The 23094-nt window shown below is 37.8% G+C and overlaps 1 protein-coding gene across 2 annotated transcripts in view; it reads left to right on the top strand.

Moving 5' to 3' along the window:
- Positions 1-22894, top strand: part of TENT5C (terminal nucleotidyltransferase 5C) — a 39332-nt gene extending 16438 nt beyond the window's left edge. For both annotated transcript variants that reach the window (XM_031967378.1, XM_003769845.4), the window contains exon 2: positions 16769-22894. In XM_031967378.1, coding sequence (XP_031823238.1) covers positions 16796-17968 — 1173 coding nt within the window. In that variant the 5' untranslated portion in view covers positions 16769-16795 and the 3' untranslated portion in view covers positions 17969-22894. The remainder of the gene's footprint in view (positions 1-16768) is intronic.
- Positions 22895-23094: the final 200 nt, after the last annotated feature.

The following is a 23094-nucleotide window of genomic DNA, read 5'->3' on the forward strand; positions in this document are numbered from 1 at the left end:
TTTTGGGTAAGGCAAGGTTCTCTTATCAAGGCTTAAGTTTAAACTTCCTGCTTACCTCTACGGGTCTGCTTTTGTGATAGATTTGTATATGAAACACTCCAATTTTTGGATATTATTTGATTTACTGAGGGAATGTTTATATTGTTTTCTGGGTCTTTTCTGAGCTCTGCCTGTGTAAAGCTAACAAGGAAGAATTATGTAATAGTTTCTGGACTTTTTTTTTTCTTTTTAATCCTCACAAACCTGGCATTGTGTTTTGACTTTAGTAAGTGCCTAAGAAGTCTACATTTGGTTGTAAGTCTGGGTTCTGGGATGATAGATAACAAAGATAACTTATAAGACACTAGAAAAGAATTATACTGTATCTAGGAGACAAGTATATTGTTTTGGAGAAGGTTTTTTAAGATGAATCAAACACATCAGTATGCTACCATGAGATGTCAAAAAGGCTTTTTAAATTGCCATGAATTTGGATGAGGCAACAGTAAGAATCTTGTCAATCAAATTTCTTCAGAAGTACTCCAAGTTATTTTATCTGGCACGCATAGAATTGCTCTTATATTTGGAATTTAAATAAGCTAACTTGAAGTAAACATCTTTAGGAAGGACTTTAAAAGAAACCTGAGGGCTTTTAAAAAAAAATAAAGCATGCTCAACTTTTATCGGTGTTGTATCACACAGATAAACCTATTGACTTAATAGGAGCAGCCTTTGTAGACTAAGTACTAGATTTAGATATATATATTTGTAAAGCTTTGTAGAAAGGAGAGAAGGCAATGGTGAGAAAAGTACTTAAGTTGAACTGGTTTTTGAAAAAACCTTCTAAAAACGAAATTCGACCTAAGGTGCTAATTAATTTTTATATGAAGGGGTAATGATTTTTGTTAATGATGTAATAGTTTGCATTTATGGCATGTGAATATATATAAAAGAAAGCATTTGGAACCTTATCTCTTGTTCACAGCTTATCTTTACCTTTGTGATTCTTGGGAGCAAGATTCAGGGCCATTCATATTTCATAGATCATTTATTTCTTGGGATAGTGGTTATTATTGTAACGCAGTGCTGGGTGTTAAGACAAAAGTGACACATTGAAGGCCAGTAGTGAGGATATTGAATTTATTCTGACTGGCCTGCAGTCTGAGTTGTTGGATAATGTTATAATCATTATTACTTTGCGGTTTTATTCTTACCCTTTCTTGATTTCCATTGCTAAGCTTGCCACTGTCCCTTTTGTATAGCTGGTTATTAAAGATACTGTTCCTTCCTTAGGTTCTTATGTCATTCAGCTTTTCTCCTTTATTGAGTTTGTTTCTGAACTTTTTTCTTTGTTCTGGACTTTTTCCATTAGTTGACACTAAATAAAGCATTGGACTTGACTTCAAGTTCAACTACTACCTTAGGTGCCTATTAATTAGCTATTTGACACTGGGCAAGTCACTTGATCACTTTCAGACTTATTTCCCTCATCCCCAAAATGGGGATAATAAAAACATCTACCTTGAGTTGCTGGAAGAATCTGCAGTTTTAGATTTTATTATATAAAGCATTTTGTTCACCTTGAAAATAGTATACAAAGGCTGGCTATTTTTATTATTAACTCTTCTCTGTGTCTTCTAGAATGTGACCCCTCCTAATTGTTCTTGCCTTTCATTTATCTTAGACTCTCCCTTAAACTGTTCCTGCTTTTATAATTTTTTTAATGGAAAACTGCTTAATTAATCTCAATCAACCCCAATTCATCTCAATCGACTCTCTATTGCAGGTGATTATCTTCTTTAATCCATCTGCCATCCCTTGAAGACATCTTACTAATTTTTGCTAACATATCATATTTCATTCTAATAATCCCTTTTCTTTTTTTTTATTCCAAAATTTAGCTCAAAGCCAAGATCTTTTGAAATGTCTTTCCCTTAATACTTTCCTTATTCCATGTGTCCCTCCATTGGTTAATGTTCTTTTTTATTGTTTATGATTCTCTAGTTCATCCTATAGGTTTGTATTCTTGTCCCCACTGTAAAGGGGAGGAGAGGGATTCCACATTAACATATTTGATCCTTCTCCCTAACATTTTAAGAAGAAAATGGAACTTTGTTCCACATGATATCCTCCCATCCATACACTACTTTCTCCCTTGCCTTGAAACAGCAATTATTGTGCCAATAGTCTTCTCTAAACAGAACATGCTTGTGCCTGGCCAGGGTAGACAAAGGGTTATCAAAAGAGCTGTTGGGAGCTTGCCATGGCCAGGGTGGGGATTGGAGTAGCTTGTCAGCATTCACCTCTCCAACTCATATTTGCCTCATTCTTCACTCTTATCTTTGCCTTCCTTTTTTGTTCCTTTGGAGTAAAAGGGCCCTTCTTTCCCCAAATTCTGTGGCTCTATGACTTGAGTAGTTTTCCCCATCTTGCAGTTGTTTGTAAACCATAGAATTTTAGCTTAATCCAGGACACAAAATGGAGAGGTTTTTTCTGTTGTATGACAACAGTGTATCATCCAATCTTTTCTGGGATACCTGCAGTAATGAATGTGTTTCTTAAAAAAAAAACAAAAAAACCAGTCTTTTCAAACCAGTTAGATAGCTGTAGTTCTTTTTGTAGAACCCAGATTTTCTTCTTTAACTGCTATCCATGTATCCTTTCTGAGGCTCCATTGAACAATTCAATGCACTTCTGTGCCGGGTCTTAAGCCCTTGATGGGCCTTCAATATGACAACCCTTTAAGTACAGGACAGCAATTCTACTTCCTCCCAAGTTCTTTCTTTTCTACCCTTAATACCGTAATTCCCTTGGAATGGAACTAAATTCCTCACTATCTTTGGTGCCTTCTTTTGGGTTATCTTTGTCATTGTTTTTAAAATGTTAGAATTGAATTTATATTAATAGTTATTAGTCCAATGAAAGAATACAATAGGAAGGGGAAGAGAAGGAAGAAAATGTTTAATAAAGCACCTATTACATTCCAGGAACTGTGCCAAAATCTTTACACATATTTTCATATTTGAATCAGTACAATTAACTTGTGAGGTAATTTCAATCTGCTTTTTATAGTTGAGGAAACAAGGTAGACAAAGTTTAAGGGACTTATCCAGGATACTTCATCTAGTAGGGTTATCCTAAGGCCAGATTTAAATGCAGGCCTAGTGCTGTCTTCTGTGCCAGCAAGTTACTTTACCTTCCCACCCCCCTCCCAGTCAATCACAGCCTTATTTGCTTCAGTGTCTTATGCTTTGCAATAATGAAGAACTACAGGAGAGAAATGATCACAGCATAAACTCAGATGGTAGTCTTGACTTTTATAAAGCACAGAAATGGCATTTGATGGCACTGATACAGGACTCTGAAATTCTTTTATCTTTCAAACAATATGTGTTTTTATTTTTGAGAAAATTATAGTGAGGGGGAAACATTAATGAGATGCTTGAGATAAGATACCCTTGAATATAAAATGTTTGATTGAATGAATGGTCATCCTTAGAGACTGTACTGAAGACCTTAGGTGAACCTCAAAGTCTAAACTGCTTCCTGTTAAGTGAGTGATTCTAAAAAAGAGAATTAATTCAAATATAAAAATTGGCATGCTGTTCTAGAAACTTGTGTGTGTGCACTGCTTTTATACACTTGAAGCAAGAGATTGTAAGAAGCAAAATATCTTACCTAGAACTTCACTGACTCACTGATGAATGTAAGAAAAATTTATTTTAACATTCTTGCAAGAATGGGTGTACCCAATTCCAAAGAATGGGAACACACCTAAAGAGGGACAGTCAAGCCTTTCTCTGGGGTTTAGTTAGTCCTCCTTCTTCCTTCAGGATACTGATTGGTCATGGTCATTTTCAGGTTACCATTCTCCCTTATAAGGTATGAAAATTGTATATGTGTATGTAATATATATGATATATACCCAATTTTAAGCCTAATGTGACCAGAGCAGTTCTTTTGGTTCTTTGAGCTATTGTTAGTCAAATCTCTACTTTCCCAATACTTCCTTGTCCAAAAGGTAAATTTCCCCAATTTATCATGTTCCCAGGGGTATTTATCCTTTCTCAAGAATATCTGTGGAAGCAAAATGAGCAAAACAATCCTATTTCTTACAGGTACCTAGGTTAGTAGACACACTTTTGAAACCCAAAGGAAGTAGAAGTGCAAGTCCCCTCCCCTCTTTCTCCATTAATTGTATGTCACAGAAGTTATAGATGTGGATCTCCACCCCTCGTTAGTCAGTCCATTATATTCTTAATGGAGGCAAAGTTCAGAGTACTCCTGTTCAAATCTGAAACCACCTCCATCCTTGATCATTATTCGATGTCCTTGTGGGTTTCATTTTCTAATTTAAGTTTCATTTCTCCAAATTAATTTTCATAACTCTGAAAACCAAATGCCCATCTCTTTCTCACAAAATGGAGAACATTATTATAGTAATATCCTCCAGATCCTCTTATATTTTCTCAGGATAGTCAAATTCTTGAGAAAATAGTGCCACTATATAATTTTATTAATATACTTTTAAAAGCCAATTATCCTTGATTAGAAAGAACAGCTTTTTCCTTTACTAAATAAGCACATGGAGATATTATTTCTAAATATCTCAATATCTCATATGAACATAGTCCATGTTAATAAATGTTAATGCTAGAACTCTTAACGAAATTTCTTGAGAATCTTTTAGATGTTGGTATCTCTTCTCATAGAAATACCCAAAATGCTTTGCTTTTTGAGCAAGACACTCTTGTCTCCAACATTGGTCATTTTCTCTGGTTGTCCTTCACACTTGTATTGCTCTTCCTCATCTCCACCTCTTGCCTTTCCCTAGTTTCTAGCTAAAACCCCACCTTCTACAGGAACCTTTTCCTGATATTCCTTCTTTCTTAGGGCCTGTTAATTATTTCTAATTTATCCTGTATATTATTAGTTTATACATAGTTGTTTGCATGTGATTTCCTCCATTAGATGGTGAACTCCTCATGGGCAGGGACTGTGTTTCTCTCTGTGCCCTTTACCTTTCTTTTGTTTGCTCAGTGCTTAGCACAGTGCCTGGCAACAGAGTAAATGCTTAATAAAAGTGTATTGACTGACTAGCAGCCATGTCCATCAGAATTGATTGTTATATAGCCTTGTTGCAGTCTATAATGATCTCTTGGTTCTGGTTCCTAATTTCTGTAGTGAACCAATTATGTTGTTGGGTTTGTTGCTGATTCTGTTTTCAATCTTCACAACCCCAAATCAATATCCTGCAGTAACAGGTTGCAGTTTCTTCCGGTCTTATCTCTTTAGCCATATTCCTTTGGGCATGATATTTTGAGGGACTGGCTAGATACTATTTTTGCTGCCGTGACATTTTAGAATTTACTGGAACATATCTCTTAAGTTGGCTTGCAGTCTCCAAGAGAAGGTATCTCTCTGTGAGGTATGGTTTCCAACATAATTTTTTAAAAAGCCCAACAGTTTGCTTGGAACACTTATGTTCACACCCTTTTTGTTTACTATATTTGACTCGGGCAACTTTCTTTAACTTGGAACTCATGAAATTATACTACTTTTGGGTCTAGCTCACTGGATTTCTTTCTCAAGTAGGATTCTCCATTAATATAGGCAGTATATCTCAATTGCTGTGGGAATGTAACTGATTTTTTTTGACTTTTGAGTACACATTGATGTTAAATGGTGGAATAAACACTGATAAGTCTGAGAAAATTTGCTGATGACTGAATTTTATAAAAAGTTTGTGTGAAAAGACCATCTGTGAACTAGTACTTAGGCAGACCTTTTTTCCCCACAATGCATTGCTTTATTATATGGGGAACTGCTTCTTGGGAATGTGGAACATGAGTTTGGGGCATTTAGGTGGGTAATTGTGGAACATGAGCTTCCTGGAAAAGTGGTGAGAAACATTCAGTCAGAATGGGTCAACTAACTTAGTTTTTAAAGAGGGAGACTAGAGGGAATGCAAAGTGTGTTCTTTTTGCTTCTTCATTCCCAATAATCAAAATAATTTGTCTTATAAAAAATGAGTATCATATGTCACAAGTCACTTATATTAAAAATTTGAAAGTGAGTATCTGGGTGGGGGCTATAGATTAGATACCAAATTGGACTACACTCCCTAAAATTAGTTCTCTGAAAGGGGAAACCCCCCCCCCATTAAACTGATAGCTTAAAAGTAATCTAAATAAAATAACATACTAAAAGGAAATTTTTTTAAACTTTTGGGAAGAAATCTACTCTTATTAAAGGTAAATAATCTCAAATGAGATAGCTGTAAAGTATTTAGTGCAGTGCTGGACACTTATAAATGCTATGCAAATGTTAGCTATTATTATTGTTACTAATTTCTGCTACAGAAAAAAGGCAACATAAGTATAAAGAAAAGTCAGAGAAGTTGGGAATTTGAGGTATAAAAAGTATGTTCTATATAGAGCTGGTGGAGGTTGGGAAGGAGGGGAGGGATCAAGGAGATATGCTTTGGAAAAAATGTTTTGCCAACTCTCCCTTCCCTTTAAACTCCACCTCCCCACACAAACAGAATAGGGAAATCAAGATCCCCCTTCTCTTCCTTGTTCCTTACTTCCTCTCCTAGTAATAGCATTCTCTCACTGTTTTGTAAAGATCACCCTGCTCTCCCCACCACAGACTGGGTAGACCTCAGCCCAAGTAGCAATTGTGAACTTTTGTGCTCTGCCTACACTTGCCCACAGCCTGAGCTAATTTAAAACCATAACACCAGCTACACTGTTTTTCAGATTGAATGCTTAAATGCCAGAATTTTGAACTTTGGGGGTTAAATTAACCCTTGGGTCACTATTACTTGTTTTTTTTTTTTTTGTTAATATCTTCTTTGCCTATCTGCATCACCAGTCCTTTGGGTGCAAATTTTCCCCATCCTGCTTCTATTTCCTTTGTTTCGTTGGGCTTTCATTGAGAATTACTAATATATTTGCAAGGGGTAGCGTAATCCTCACAGAAGTGGGACTGGAGGACACAGTAAACCGTCTTGGGAGGAAGACTCCTGATTTTTCTCTGCCCTTGTCCCTCTTAATTGCCTTTTTAGATTTAAAAAGAATAGGGAAAGGGAGGGAAAATTAATGAACTTCACTAGTGAGATCTTTGGGAGCAATGCCTGAAATATGAAAATGGGATGAATTATTCCCCTTGTCTTGCAAACATGTTTTTCCAAGTGTGTATGTAGATTAGTAGGTAAACTTTTTTATTTATTTAAATTAAAACTTAATCAAGTGGGGAAACTCACATTCCTGTCTCTCCTGGGGATAGGCAGGAATAAGAAATTGAATAAAATACTAAATGAGCCTTAACCTATCAAGTACTAAGAGCACAATTTTATGTAGCTTATGCAAAACAACAAGATGTTTTTGGAGAGACCTGTATGGTTGGGGGAGTTTGGTGTGATATGGTGCTAAGGCCATCAGGTAGGGAGCATTCCCACAGGAGTTTCCAAAAAGGAGAGATATTTTTTTTTTCTGTTGTCACTTCTTTGTGGATAATTTTTGGTAGTCATTAAATAGAATTTTCAAAAAGAGGTAGTAAAAACCCTTTCTTCTTGCCTCAAACTTAGGGTCATGTTATTTTTCTGGGAATCTAGGTCTAATGCCTTGGCCTCAGACAAAAAAATACTCTTATCAAAGTTATATGAAATTCCAATTCAGTTGGTATTGGCTATCCTGATGATTCCACCCATATAAATTCTAATTTTCTTGCTTAGAATTTATAACACCTTACTGATTTTCTACAAATTAACCTAATCCTTTCCTCTTAATTCCCATATTTCTCTGAGCAGTGTTTGTCTACTTTCTTATTGTCTTCTTAGGAGGCATATTATCCCAGCCCCTTTATTATCTGGTCATCTGGATTCTTGCCTCTTTCTGCATTTCTTGAAGTCCCTCAGCTGATCTTCCCTGAATTATTTGATGCTCCTGTTAGGATTTGTCATATTCCCTCTTAAAGGAACTCCGGTTTTCAGACTTCATCTCTTAGTCATTGTTTCTTTAAATGAAGAATAGAAACACTCACATCTTTATTTCTAATTATAGTTAAATTTTCTGGCTCCAGCTAGGCTGAATATGCCCCTGAATCTAGTGTTTTGTTTTGTTTTGTTCTTAAGAGGGATTTTTTTTAACTACTTGGGAAAAGGAGCTCTTTGAAACTTTCAATAGCTTCCTGTTACCTACACTATTAAATCTCTGCTGCTTTGCCTGGCTTTTAAAACCCTCTGTGTATGACCCTTAGTATCCTTGCTTAACTGTTTCCTCCATTCTTTCCACGTATAAACTCTCTTATAGTCAGGGTTGTCTCTTCATTTTACTATTATTATCATTATTCTCTTTATGATATATCAGTTTACATAGAGATTTCAGAAAATACTTTCTCATCCTTATACTCCTGTCTAGTTTCAACTCTATTCTAATTGGTTTCCACCTAAAGCTAGAATGTCTTCCTCTGCCTCTCCAGAGCTCTCACTGGCTTGCTCTGGAATCCTATTTTTTTCAGTATGTCTTTTTTGATCAGTAATAGACTTGATATTGTGATCTTGCCTTTTAAGCTACTCTTAAATGTTCTATACTCATGTTAGTCTTCTCTATTAAAAATTCTTTTAATAAGGTTTAGGTCTTCCCTCTAAATCCTATAAAGCATCTAATACAGTTGAATGTATATATATATAATATATATATATATATATATATATATTGTGTTTGTTGACATGAGTTAAAAATGTAAAAAGAGTAAAAGATTGATTGAATCCTTTAGTTGCTGATGGAACTAAATATTTTCAAACTGGAAGCTTTACTTCCAGTATGAACTTGTCATCATCTGAGAGTTATAATCACAGACTAAATTCCTGTAGTATATATTGTAATTCATGAAATCAAGTGTTTAGTTTATATACTCCTCTTCATTTCATGTACACAGATGGATTTTCTTATTTTTTGTAGACTCTTTGACTACAAAGACCATATCTCTCATTTAAAAAAAAATCACCCAAAGGATTGATAGTAGATATTACTCAATAAATCATTGACTAGACTTAGTCCCCTGATTGAAGTATTTATCCATCCTTATACTTGCCATGTTCTGTTTTTTCAGTCCTTTTGGGCTCTTACAACTTCTAAAGTGTTTCAGATTTTGACGAGTTAGAAATTGGGGAAAAATGTCTTAGTAATCCTTAGTAAAATGTCTTAGTAGGGTCTAGAGCCTGAACCTACTTTCTTGTGGCTCAGTCTCTTACATGATCATTTCCCTTACCAATGCAAGATGGTGCTAGTAAATGGGGGTGAGGGAAAAGGAGGGTACAGATATGTAAAGAAATCTGGAAGAAATTAAGGAAATAAGCATTAATTAAATACCTACTATGTATCATTTAGTCTATATAACCCTTGGAAGTAGGTGCTTTATTATTACCATTGAGGAAACTGAGGCACAGAGGTTATTAACTTTTAAAGGATTGTGTAGCTGTTAAGTATCTTGAGGCTGGATTTAAACTTGGTTATTGGCTGAACAGATTTACACAGAGTTGTATCAACTGTAGATAGGATCTATGTTGCTTGGCAATTAAGCTGCAGCTTGGTTACCCTCTAATTTTATGATAAAGAAAGATAATGTATCTGATAAGGATCCATGCATGAGTTGATTAAAATAGTTGGCTTCTCACCTCATTGTGAGTAAATGTTTAATTTGATTTAATTTGATTATAGGGGTTCTTTAAGCAGTATGGAAATAGCAGTGAACTAAGTTTTAGTTCATGTGAATCTACTTGACTTCAGACTCTTAAATCTGGTCACTATTTCAAATATTAATCCTGTTAATTGGAATTCTCCTGTTAGTGAGCTGGGAGTATTGGAGTGTTTCACATGACTCATTTAGTCAGGGATTATCTTACTGTTGACCCAAAGTAGTTAGAACCAAAACTCTTAGCTGAGTTCATTTTTTTGGCATATTCTCTGAAATCTACCCTAATATTATCATTGTTGATTGATTTAAGTTGTAATTTTTATTTTATTTAAGTTGATTTAAGTATGCAAAATGTTACTGTGATAGTAAGGGAAAGGATGGGTATTAAGAGAAGTTATTTTTCATCTAACAAGGAGTAGTAATTGTTGATTGTACTATGGCTTAGTGTGAAATTAATCTTTTTTTCTTGAGCAGCTTTTGTATTTTAAATATTTTGTTGTGAGAATGATGAAAAATGGGAAATATAACCTGACAATGGTTAGAAATTATTTATACTCTTGTAGGAATGTAGTTATGAAAGGCTAGATATGACCTGGAAAATCACTCTTTGGGACTCAAAAGAAGTTGTCTTAGAACCTTTGAGCCTCTAATAAGTGGAATTTAATTTGAACAGTATCATTAATAACATGATTATATTCACAGTAATGCCTATTGTGAAATACATAGTGCCTATTATGTGCCAGGCAGTATATGCTAAGTGCTTGGCAAGTTAATCTCATTTGAGCTTCAAACCAACCCTGAGAAGTAGGTGCTGTTATCACATCCATTTTTACAATTAAGGAAACTGGGGCAAATAGGTTTAAAAGACTTAGAAGATCACATAGCTAGTAAATATGTAAGATTTGAATTCAGCTCAGTCCTCTATCCACTGTATCACCTAGCTGCCTCTTGATACTACTGCTTATTATTAGTAACTGCAAGACAAGATCCTTTGAAAAACTTTATGATAAACATATTATGTAATTATAAATATAAATATAAGCATGGATAATTATTTTCTAGGATGAATATTGAGGCAACCTAAGAGTTGTTCAGCATATTACTCTCTCTAAATCATCTTCTAACTAACAAAATAGAGATAGAGACAGAGGATAGACCTGTGGCTTCTCATATGAGGAAATTTCTTCTACTAGTACCATTGGACACCTTTTCTCTAACTTAAATTTAGCTGCTTGGAGTACTCTGGTAAAGTGACCTGCCCAAAAAGTCACAAAGATACTATATTTCAGAGAGAGGACAATGCTTAGAACATTACTTAAAAAAATAAACTGGGGGGGGTACATTTATTCAAGAACTGGCTAATATCTATATCTCAGAATGAGGATTAGCAATCAAGTAAAACTGCAAAGGTTCTCAGGAATACAGAGCATTTAATAATAAATAGAGAATGGAATTAGGATAACAATGGGTAGACTTGACCAAAGATCATCCTGGGAAAAAAGAATTTTGATCTCCAACATACCTAGGATGATGATTAAAAAAAATTAATGTTTGTTGGTGGTGGGAACTGTCTGTGAAAGTCATGCAATCTATTTGTTGTGAAGCATGGAAGTAGAAAATTCAATCCCTCAAAAGTATGGCTCAAGCTGTGTGTTAGGTTCCATGTCAGGAATGCAAAGATAAATTATCTTTTAGAGGTAATAACTTAGTACAAAACATTTAGACATTAATGGTTACAATCCTTTCTAGACTATGAGCTAGGTGGTAAAGGAGATACATGTGTACCCAGACTAATACAGGAGAATGCATGAGGACACAGGGAGGTGGCTCAGAAGGCATCATATGAAACTTTGGACTGGTGTGGAGTGAGGGGAGGGAGACACCAAAGAGGCTAGAAAGGCTTTGTGAAGGTTGTATGAGTACACCAGACTAGGGACTTTAAGGAGCCCATTGAAAGGAAACTTTTAAATTTTTCCCTTTTCATCCTTAGATTCAGCACTGAGTTGTGGATGTTGTTGATTAAATGCTTATGTTGGTTTGAAGTGAAGCTAGTAGAAGTGTAGAAAGCGCCCAGCCCAGACGTGGAGGTGGGAGGCAAGTAGTAGAAGGGTAATCTAGTACAGAATGAAATAAGGAAATAGCTCATAATCTAATCTGGCTGGAAAAGTAGGTTGGTACTCTATTAGAGCAGACTTTAGAAGCCAGACTGAGGAGTAGAGTATTTTATCTTATGGACAAAAGGGAGGCATAAAGACTTTTGTTCAGAGAATTGACAGAGTGAGATCTTTGTATTAGGATAGACAGAAGGCAGAGACAAATTAGGAGATGATTACATTAAGCAAGGAGTTGAAGGCCAAGTCTGGGGTAGTTGATGGCAGCAAATTGAAAAGATGGGACAGATTAAAGATATTCTGGGGTTAGTTGTGAGGCACGTGAAAGAAAATGGCAGAATGACACTTGAGGCTTTAAACTTGGGTGACTTAAGAAATTATATATATATATATATATATATATAATCAGCAAACAAGTTGGGAGAAAAGTTTAATTTGACATCTTTAATTTTAGTTCAGCAAACCTTCTCAATGAATGGGTAGGAGAGAGACTGGAGAGAAGAAGAGAATTTGGAACTCAAAATTTAAAAGAAAAATTAATACTCATATAAAGCATATTTTAAAAAGAAAAAAGATGTCAAACAAGCAGTTAAATATTACTAAGGAGGAGGAAGGAGGTCTTAGCTACATGTGGGAGCCATCTGTAGTAACAACTGGAAACTATGCAAGTAGGGGGAGAGTACATGGAGAAGACTGAGAGAGCTTTTGGGGGCTTTCATTTCTTTCTTTTTCCTTATCTCATTATCAGAGCTGGTATGATAATTTTTATGGAAATTTAGGAGAATTAGGAGGAAGAGCTGTTCTATGGTATCACATCCTGAAAGGAAAGGTCTTGAATCTAAACTTTGAAGTTACTGTTTAGTAAATGCTTATTAATTTTTTAAACTTCTTTAACTAGTTTCTACACTAAAATTGTTACTCAAGTGTTTTTTCCAAGTGTAATCTCCTTAACTTGCTATGTTAAAATGCTGAAAGTGGGTTGTACGTTGGGTGAAGGCCTCATTCCATGATGTGACCATAATACCATGTCTTTAGTTGTAAAAGCATTATGGTAATATTGGAAAGAATTTAGGATTTTTAGAAAGATAGAGATCTTATTAAGACAATAGCTATTCTATGGTATCTCTGACCCGAGGTGAACAAACTAAATTCTGTTTAGAAAGCGTTGGGAGATTTGTAAACTTGTCTCTACTTGAGTTCCTTCACTAATTTCTAGTGTTTTTCAGTGTAATCTCTTATTTTTTTTTTGTTAACTCTGAGCAAGATGGATTAGTGGGTGAAGCTATCAGATTACAGGTAAACCAGTTTCATTGAAACTATATGGATATTGGAAGAATTAGTTTAATAAATCTATACAACTAATAACTCAAATGCATATTTACCTGGAAGATCTGTTTGGGTTGGATTTATTTCTTCATTGGTTCTTTGCACAAACATGTCAAGGAATTGGGGTGAAAACTTTTGGAATCTGAAAGAGTTGAAAGAAATGGAAAGTGTAGAATGATGTCATTTGAAATTAGCAATCTGCCATTGGATTTCTCACTGATAACTTTATTTCAAATCTTAGATAAGACAGGTCAAAAATAGAAACGGGAAAATAGTATAATTGTCTTATTAGAGTAGTACAAGTAGTAGTCACCTTGATTATCTATAATATTGTACCTATAGTAAATATAAAATACAATTTAATTGTCTATTGCTAAATACATGCATGGATCACTGATAACATTTATTTAAATCTGGGTAGGACAGTCAAAATAATTGGAAAATCGTATAGATGTCTTATTAAAAGAATAAAAAAAACCTTTCTAGAAATTCCTTTTATAAATCATACTTCTATGTCAGATTGGTCTTGACAGTATAGATTATTGATCTGCTTATTATCCTTGTTCAGGAATCTCTTATAATTCTTCTCACTCATTGTTACTGAAATAAATGATTTAGCTGACATTTTGCAGATCTTTCATGCTTTATCTACATTGCTCTGAATCTGGACTTTATAGACTATTGCTTTTCTCTCTCTCTACTCTCTCCATCTTCCTCCCTAGTCTCTCTTATACTATCTCCTCTCTCCCTCCCTCCTCTCCCTCCCTCTCTCCCCTCCCTCTCCCCTCCCTCTCTCCCCCTCCCTCTCTCCCCCCTCTCCCCCCCTCCCTCTCCCCCTCCCTCTCTCCCCCTCCTCTCTCCTCCCCTCCTCTCCTCCCCTCCCTCTCTCCCTCCCCTCTCTCCCCTCCCTCTCTCCCTCCTCTCTCCTCCCTCTCCCTCTCTCTCCCTCCCTCTCTCTCCCTCCCTCCTCTCTCCCTCCCTCTCTCTCCCCTCCCTCTCTCCTCCCTCCTCCCTCCCTCTCTCCCCCTCCCTCCCTCCTCTCTCCCCCTCCCTCCCTCTCCCCACTCCCTCCCTCTCTCCCCACTCCCTCCCTCTCTCCCCACTCCCTCCCTCTCTCCCCACTCCCTCCCTCTCTCCCCTCCCTCCTCTCTCCCCCTCCCTCCCTCTCTCCCCACTCCCTCCCTCTCTCCCCTCCCTCCCTCTCCCCCTCCCTCCCTCTCTCCCCACTCCCCCTCTCTCCCCCCCTCCCTCCCCCCCTCCCCCCCTCTCCCCTCTCCCTCCCTCCTCTCCTCCCTCTCTCCCTCCCCTCTCTCCCTCCCTCTCCCTCCCTCCCTCTCCCTCCCTCTCCCTCCTCCCTCCCTCTCCTCTCTCCTCCCTCTCCCTCCCTCCTCTCCCTCTCCCTCTCTCCTCTGCCTCTCTCTCTCTCCTCTGCCTCTCTCTCTCTCCTCTCCCTCTCTCTCTCTCCTCTCCCTCTCTCTCTCCTCTCCCTCTCTCTCTCCTCTCCCTCTCTCCTCTCCCTCTCTCCTCTCCCTCTCTCTCTCGCTCCCTCTCTCCTCTCCCTCTCCCTCTCTCTCTCCTCCTCTCCCTCTCTCTCTCTCTCTCTCTCTCTCTCTCTCTCTCTCTCTCTCTCTCTCTCTCTCCCTCTCTCTCCTCTCCCTCTCTCTCTCTCTCTCTCCTCTCCGAAATTTTGTACTATTCCTGGTACAGTATATATACTGTGTATATATAATGAAACATAGTTTCATAGCTGATAATTATGTGTCTTCTGCCCCCTATCATAAGTTCTTTGAAGTAAAGGACTCCTCTTTTTAAGACATTTGTATTCACAGGATACCTAAAACCATGGTGCACATAAGCATTCTGGTCAATAGAATTTGTGGTCAATACAAATTTGTGAAATGATTGGCAATCATAATTTCATTCACTTCATGGTCATTTTCAAAATCAAAATCAGTGGCACTATAGTTAGGGTGAAAAGTCTGAGAATAACCTTAGCCCAATGATTGTTATTTATTGTAGGTTTTCAAGAAAAGAAAAATGCTCTAAAAACCTTGGAAAGGTTTTGCATATATCAATTGAGCCCTAAATTAGCTGGGTGGTAAACTTCTCATGTTCACAGCAGATACGTAAAATCATTGTAAGTTATTGCTGGTCAGATTAACTACATACACTATACTTTAACCTGTTTCTTTTCCATTTCTGTTTTCTTCTTCTGTAGATTCAATAGTCAAGATTTATTCGGGAGATATAGAGACCAAATGAGATTTATTTTTAAAAAATCACTAATTTAATACTTTGCCAAGTACTTTGTAGTGCCCTGTTGTTTTCAGAACTATATCTAGCTTTTTATTTTTTATTGTAGTTTAAATTTCTATTTATTTATTTTTCATTGATTTCGATAAAAATATCTTATTTTTTTTTATTTAATAGCCTTTTATTTACAGGATATATGCATGGGTAACTTTACAGCATTAACAATTGCCAAACCTCTTGTTCCAATTTTTCACCTCTTACCCCCCCACCCCCTCCCCTAGATGGCAGGATGGCAGAATTTTCTATGCAAAGCTTTGGGGAGAGTAACATTGGCTTTCTCTCTGGATCCATTCTACAACACTAGAGACATTCTTTTCTATTATTTCTTAAAATAGTATTTGGAAGATCAAATGAAAACCATTTAGGTATAGCTAGACTGAGCTCAGGAGCACCAAAGGCATCCCTCCCTTTGTGTCAGGGATTCTCAATATGGAAGTTTTAACTTCATGCATGGATTGAGGAGCAACTGTTAACATAAATATTTGGTTGAACAGACCACCATTCCCAAACTATGATGGATCATGGATCTAAGTTCTGGATGGGATTTCAATTTAGTCCAGCACACTCCTGTGTTCTTGTGTTTTCTCACATGCTCCCTTACTCTTGTGCCCTCTTTTGCCTATGGTCTCTCGCCCTCTGTCTATCTCTTGCCCTCTGTCCGTCCCTTGGTCTCTCACCCTCTGTCTGTCTCAAGGAACTAGGACCTAAGGAAGTGGTGACGTGGCTGGGGCCACAAGTAGGATTTGACCCTAAGAGCCAGCAGACTTTTCCCAACACCACCCCCATCCTCACTTAAAAGTTGATTAGAGGGTTGTAGGGAAAGATGTCAAAGGGAGGGACTTGCTGTCACAGTCGAGCAGTATGGCAGGGTTAAGATTCTGACTCTAAATCTAATGCTTATGCCCAAATAAAGATAAGAGTATGGTCCTTATTTTTCTAATATTTTAAAATTATCTGTAGAGATTGTAGCCAAGTCCCCTACTGTTTCAAAACATAATACAAGAACATGAGGATCTGTTGAGTAACTATGGGACTGAATTTGTTTTTTAAGTGGGAGAAGTATGTAGGGGTCACTCTAGGGAATGGAGTAAAGCAAGAAGGAATGACAAGATGTCTTTGCTGAGCTTTGAGCTCTTAACTGATTATAATGTATGTGTAATTTAGGTGGCTTTTCTCCACACTGATCTTCCTCCCTCATTGAGAAAATAGTCTTAATTTAAGGTGATGTTAGAAGGAAATGAATGTGTCATAAGTAACTATTATAAGTGCATTTGAACTTTTTTTTTTTTGCTGCATGGAAGTAAATGCTAACTTTCATTTCTTACCCCTCCTTTCAGTTTCCCTGGAAAGACTAAACCCCCAAGATGGCAGATGAGACAAACACCAGGGATTGCATGTCCTTCAGTGTGCTGAACTGGGATCAGGTCAGTCGGTTGAATGAAGTTTTGACTGAGGTTGTACCAATCCACGGACGGGGCAACTTCCCCACCCTGAAGATCACACTGAAGGATATTGTTCAGACTGTCCGCAGCAGGCTGGAGGAGGCAGGAATCAAGGTGCAGGATGTTCGACTGAATGGCTCTGCAGCTGGTCACGTCTTGGTCAAAGACAATGGCTTGGGTTGTAAAGACCTGGACCTAATTTTTCATGTGGCTCTTCCAACAGAGGCAGAGTTTCAGCTTGTTCGAGATGTCGTTCTGTGTTCTCTTCTGAACTTCTTGCCAGAGGGAGTCAACAAGCTAAAAATCAGTCCAGTGACTCTTAAGGAGGCCTATGTCCAGAAGCTGGTAAAGGTCTGCACGGACACTGACCGTTGGAGCCTGATCTCCCTCTCCAATAAGAATGGAAGGAATGTGGAACTCAAGTTTGTAGATTCCATTCGCCGTCAGTTTGAATTTAGCGTGGACTCCTTCCAAATCATTCTGGACTCTTTGCTTTTGTACTATGACTGTTCAAGCAATCCCATGTCTGAACACTTCCACCCCACTGTGATTGGGGAGAGTGTGTATGGCGACTTTGAGGCAGCCTTTGACCACCTCCAGAACAGACTGATTGCTACCAAGAACCCAGAAGAAATCAGGGGCGGGGGACTCCTGAAGTATAGTAACCTTCTGGTACGGGATTTCAGACCCACAGACCAAGAAGAAATCAAGACCCTGGAGCGTTACATGTGTTCCAGGTTCTTCATCGACTTTCCAGACATTCTGGAGCAACAGAGGAAGTTGGAGACCTACCTCCAGAACCACTTCGCTGAAGAGGAGAGAAGCAAGTACGACTACCTCATGATCCTTCGCCGGGTCGTGAACGAGAGCACTGTGTGTCTCATGGGACACGAACGGAGGCAGACCCTCAACCTCATCTCCCTCCTGGCCCTGCGTGTGCTGGCGGAGCAGAACATCATCCCGAACGCCACCAACGTCACTTGTTACTACCAGCCTGCTCCCTACGTCAGTGATGGCAACTTCAACAACTACTATGTTGCTAACACTCCAATGCCCTACAGCCAGCCATATCCCACCTGGCTGCCCTGTAACTAACTAATCTCTTGACTTGAGGATTTCTGAAAAGGAAACCTCAAAAGGGCAAGGGCTTTCAGGAGGTAGGGGAGCCTTTCTAGATGCAGGTGTTTGGCTTTTAAAGGGGAACTCAGCTCTGATTCTGCTTATTTTCTTTGTGTACCCATCGAATGGGTCTACAGTCTAGCATGAGAAAACTTTTTAAAGGGACCCTTATTACAGTGCCACTTTGGAAACTGACCTGTCCGAAACACACTTAACACTTTATGGTCCTGAACCTTACGAACTTGTGGATTTGAGCCCCGTTGCAGTGCAGTTATTTAGAATGGGAAATAACTTGGGCAGTGTATGAGAAGCCTTAAGCCAACTTGTCTTCTCACTTCAATCTTGCATCTAAACTAGGCTGTGTTTTAGCCCTTGTCCAGAGTCCTTAGCAGCTAAGGCTTGGGCAGAATCGTTTTTCTTGAATCCATGCCGAATGACAAAGGTGTGAGGGTCTTCTTGGGTGCTTTTGTTCTTGTTCCAAGGGGATTTTGAGTAAAGGCCAAAATTGCTTATGTTTGCTGACTTATCCCCTTTCAGCAGAGCTGAAGGTTTCCTTCCTCAATTAAACCAAAGCCAACAGCTTCAGAATTGAGGCCTGGTTAGAAGTGGCATATGTGGCTTTAGATGCTGTGCTATCCCAAAGAATTCTGAGAGGTTACTGCTAAAGCATGACCTAAAAGGTTTCTTGGAAATGTAACTCAAAAACAAAATAAAATGTAAGACAATGTTAAAGTAGAAAAAAATTGGTGGTGGTGGGTGATGGTTGTGACTAGAGAATTAATGTTCAAATGACACTTTCTTTAAGGCATTCTTAATGAATGGAATTTTTGGTGGTTTTCCCCATTCAGTCTTTTTTTCCCCCATGGATGACTTGTTTTTTGTTGTTCTGTTTTTAAGATGTAAGTTGGGCAGTTGTTTCATTTTCTTATTACGATGACCTATGCAGACTTCTTCATGTCTGTCTTGTAGTAGTAAGATGCGATGCCCCTTTTGATCTCATTGCCAAATATGACAACTTAATTTCTCTATTTGAAATATGTTGAGTGCTAACGTTTTGTTCTATTTTTTGTTCCTCAAAAAGATTTCAGGAGTGTAACTACTTCCCTGACTTTCTGTTCACAACAAATGAATTCAGAATGCTTATTTGGATAGGAATTTGGGTCAGTAGGATAGCTTCATTTGTAGTTTTAAATGATGTGTGGAGAGATCTTTTTGAATGGAATAGGCTGCTTGAATGAGTGCTTATGGCTTCAAGAAATTGCACTAGGAATTTAGACTGCTATTCTGAATCTTTCTCATGTCTGGATGAAGGCTTGGTTTAGGAAAAAAGTCTGACGTGGAAGGAGTCGAAGCTCCTCGTTTGGATGATGTTTTTTGTAAAGGAAGTTGCCAGTTCTCCCAGTTCATTCTAGTGAATGAAGAGCTACTGGATCTTCCTTAGCTGTTTTGTTGTACTTAGTGTTGTATTCTGCACTTTAGGGAAAGACAGTGTTTATCTTTACTGAGTGTTCTGTTGCTTGGCCTGGTTGAGAGTTCCAGGGTTATGTAGATTCTTCCCTACAGAGAAGGAATTTCATGTTGCAGATTTTTATAGGGCCTCCCACTTCAGAGAAACAATTTTAGTTGACTAGAAAAATGATAGCCTAGTTGGCAGATTTCAAAGGGATTTTTTCAAATCCAAGACCTGAATTTGACACTGCTCTGGCCGTAGAAATCCTGGGCCTTAGCAAAGCTCACTTAATGAAAGAATACTTGAAAATCAATGACTTCTCTATCCAAGAGAAAGCTAAGAGATGTTTGGTGTGCTCTGTCTGGAATGTTGTGTCTTGGGGCCCTCTTTTCAGGTCAAACAGATGGGTGAGCTTGGTTTTGTTTTCCCCTTTGGGTGTTGCTCATAATGTATTAACTTCAGAAAGGTGAATAAAAGGCCACCTTAGCAGTATAATTTGCATTTGCTTCTTTAGAAGACCTTGGAAAATTATGTTGAACTCCTTGCTTTTAAATCTAAGCTAAGTTATACGGCTGGGCTTAGGTCTGAACGGGATTGGTTTGAGGTTCTTCAGTAGTATTTCAGGTGTGACACAGACCGAATGTGAATTTATCGAACCACTTGATTGTCTGTGACTTATGATAAGCTGTGTTTGGAGGGATAATGGCAATATGTTTGCACTAAAATTATTCACTTGTGGTGGTTGGTTTCTGTTTGCTTGCCAGATAAGTTTGGGGGTGAGGGTGGTGGGGGAACCTCAGGACAACACCCTTAGCTTAAATAATTAAATTCCCAGTTTGTCCTTTTTGAAAGCTCATTCTGCTTATACCTCTTGTTTCTCTCTGGTATTAATATCCTAATTACAGGGTGGTCTGGGGGGGCAGGTGGGGGAGGAGGTAGGAGGACCACTTCTGTTCCCATATGCAAAAACTTGCTTTTATTTCATCTCCTTAAATAATACCAACATTTTTAGATTTGTATTTTAGGTCCTCAAGAATGTTTGCGGTGTACCACTTTAGATAATCTAGTTAACTATTGTGCTCTATTTTGTCTCAAAATAGGAGTCTTGGAGAGACCACAGGGGACAGAAAAGTATCCAAGCAAGGGTCCCAGATAACATTTCTGGAGCTTTTTGCTCCTCTTTGCTCATCACCTCCCATACACACCTTCACTTACACTGGGGGGCCCCACCTTGTGGAATTATCATTTTAGCTAAGATTATTCTGGTCAAACTTTTTGTAGTTTGCAAGTAGAAGCTTGTTCAGGAGCTAGTAAAACTGCCTACCCCCCTCCAAGTTAAGCATGCCATATGGCATAGACTGTTTGGATAGTAAAGAACAAAACTGGGTCACTAAAACCTAATCCCTGGCTCGGTTGTATAGTTTACCTGCTAAGAGAGTCCTTCACCAGCTTAATGATATACCAAGTAACGTCTAAATTCAGATGTCTGGACATTCTACTTAAAAATGTGCCTTTGGAGACCATGGAAGTGGTCACTGTGGTCTGCATTTATACCAAATCCGGGAGTTCCTCCTTCTTTTTTTTTTTTTTTTTTTCCTAGTGTTGAGTAACATTGGAAGCTTTGGTGTTCACGAAGGGAATTAAAAGTTCAAGTATGAATTCTAATCTAAATTTAAATAGTGTACCTCATTTATGTTGGGTCCCTAAGATGTTCTTCCCCCTCCTCTTTTTACAAACATGCAGTGTATTCTTAACTTATTTCTCAGAATCAGCTTTGAGTGGTTAGCTGAGATAAGAATTGGACCTTTTTCTTCATACTGGCAGAGGTAACTGCATTAAATTCCTGGGCCTCAAACTTTCAGATCTCCTTTATGATCTTTGGCAGATAGTATCCCACCTTCAAATTCACTGGTAAACACTTAAAACATTTCACAGGAACACCATCTCAATCAGTATAGCTCATATAAATTAGGCATCTATGGGGAAACTGGGTAGCTTGTAAGTAGAAGATTTCCACTAGGGTTGAGGAAAAGAAGAAATGCTTCTTGGATCTTGGTACAGAAGCAGTTGGGCAACTTCCTACTGGAGCATGAATTTTCAGCTTGGCTTTCTTCTGAATCTTTTGCTTCTTATGGTTACTATGATCCAATGGTCAAAGACCTGAATTGAATTTCTTCTTCTCCATTGTGGTAACCCCCTCACACCCACATCTAGTCTTTACCTTTGTAGTAATAGTATAGTAATAGTCATAGTAGTAGCATTAGTGGTGGTGATGGTAATTGTGGTAGTTAGTTGTAGTAGCAGTAGTTGAATAGAATTTTCTCTAGCCTCACTGTGTTAGAAGTACCACTCAAGTTGTCAGGTTATTCCCTTCCTTTTAAGCACAATAATTCCCTTTTGGCTAGTACCTTTTCTCCCCCCCGCCCCCCCGCCCTCCCCCCCCCAATGGACTAGTCTTTATTTGGGACCCAAGTTAGAATCTTTAAACCTTTTCTTCCATAATAAGGTAATGTTAAAACATAATTAAAACGTTATCACAGGGTGGGAGAAAGCATATATTACTATGAGCCATTACCATTCTCAGTGGTTATCTATTAACTCTGGACCAGAGAGAATCCACTGGTGTGTGTATCAACCTTTCTTAGGTACAAACATTCTTTTCTTAGAAGTTGAGAGAAGAAACACTCAGATATCTAAGCTTAGAGCCAGATATCCTTAAGCCGGCAGAGACCAGAACATCGTATCTACTCTGGTCATAGCTGGTTGTGGAACAAATTCCAATTTTCCTAATTAACATTAAGAGGACCAAAGGAGGCCTGGGAAGATATTACGAAAATTTTTCAGAGTGGTTTATAGAGCAAATTAAGAAAAAAGAAAGGCCAATATTGCTGAAACCAGATATTTCAAGTGCCTAAATCTTGTTTATCACTTATTTTTCTAATAATTTAAGTGTAATATTAAAAAATGCCAAATGTGGTAGTTGGAACAAGGTACAGAGCAGACATCTCCTGTGTGTGTATGGGAAGGTTAAAAGACCATTTACTAATGAAGTAGATAAATTAAATGATGTGAATTTTCGTGGGTTTTCTTTTTGTCTGAAACTTATTTTATTTAAAGATTAAAAAAAACTCCTAACTTTTTAAAAGTAGGTGTTTTTTTTTTAATTTTTGTTTCCAAATTAATATATAAATAGATGAGGAAAAAGACCCACCTTTTGACTATTAGGCAAAATAGGAAATTCTTTTCAGTTTTCTAAATTTGCGTAGCGACTAGCCATTGAAATTCTTGATTTGTTAGCCATTCAAGATGTATGGAAATACTTCTTTGTTAATGGTCACTAGCCTTCTCAGTCATATGGATGAAATCACTTTCTTTTGTCAATGCAAAATGTGTTAAAACTTTATAAAAAAATAAGCTTTTGAGTTTATTGAGAAATAAAGATATATTTTAAAGACTTTGTCAATTGTGTTTTTACTCACGTGAATACAGTGGACAATATTACTATGCATTTTTATTGTGGATAAATAACACTTTCACATTCTGGTCATTCTGAATCACCTGTTTATGCTTTATGGATCATATTTAAATTCTAGGTGTTGTATCTCGAATGCCTCATATTTTGGCCAGCAGAAACTTTCAGACTTTGCCTGGT

Source organism: Sarcophilus harrisii, chromosome 4, assembly GCF_902635505.1.
Source record: "Sarcophilus harrisii chromosome 4, mSarHar1.11, whole genome shotgun sequence".
Lineage (NCBI taxonomy): Eukaryota > Metazoa > Chordata > Mammalia > Dasyuromorphia > Dasyuridae > Sarcophilus > Sarcophilus harrisii.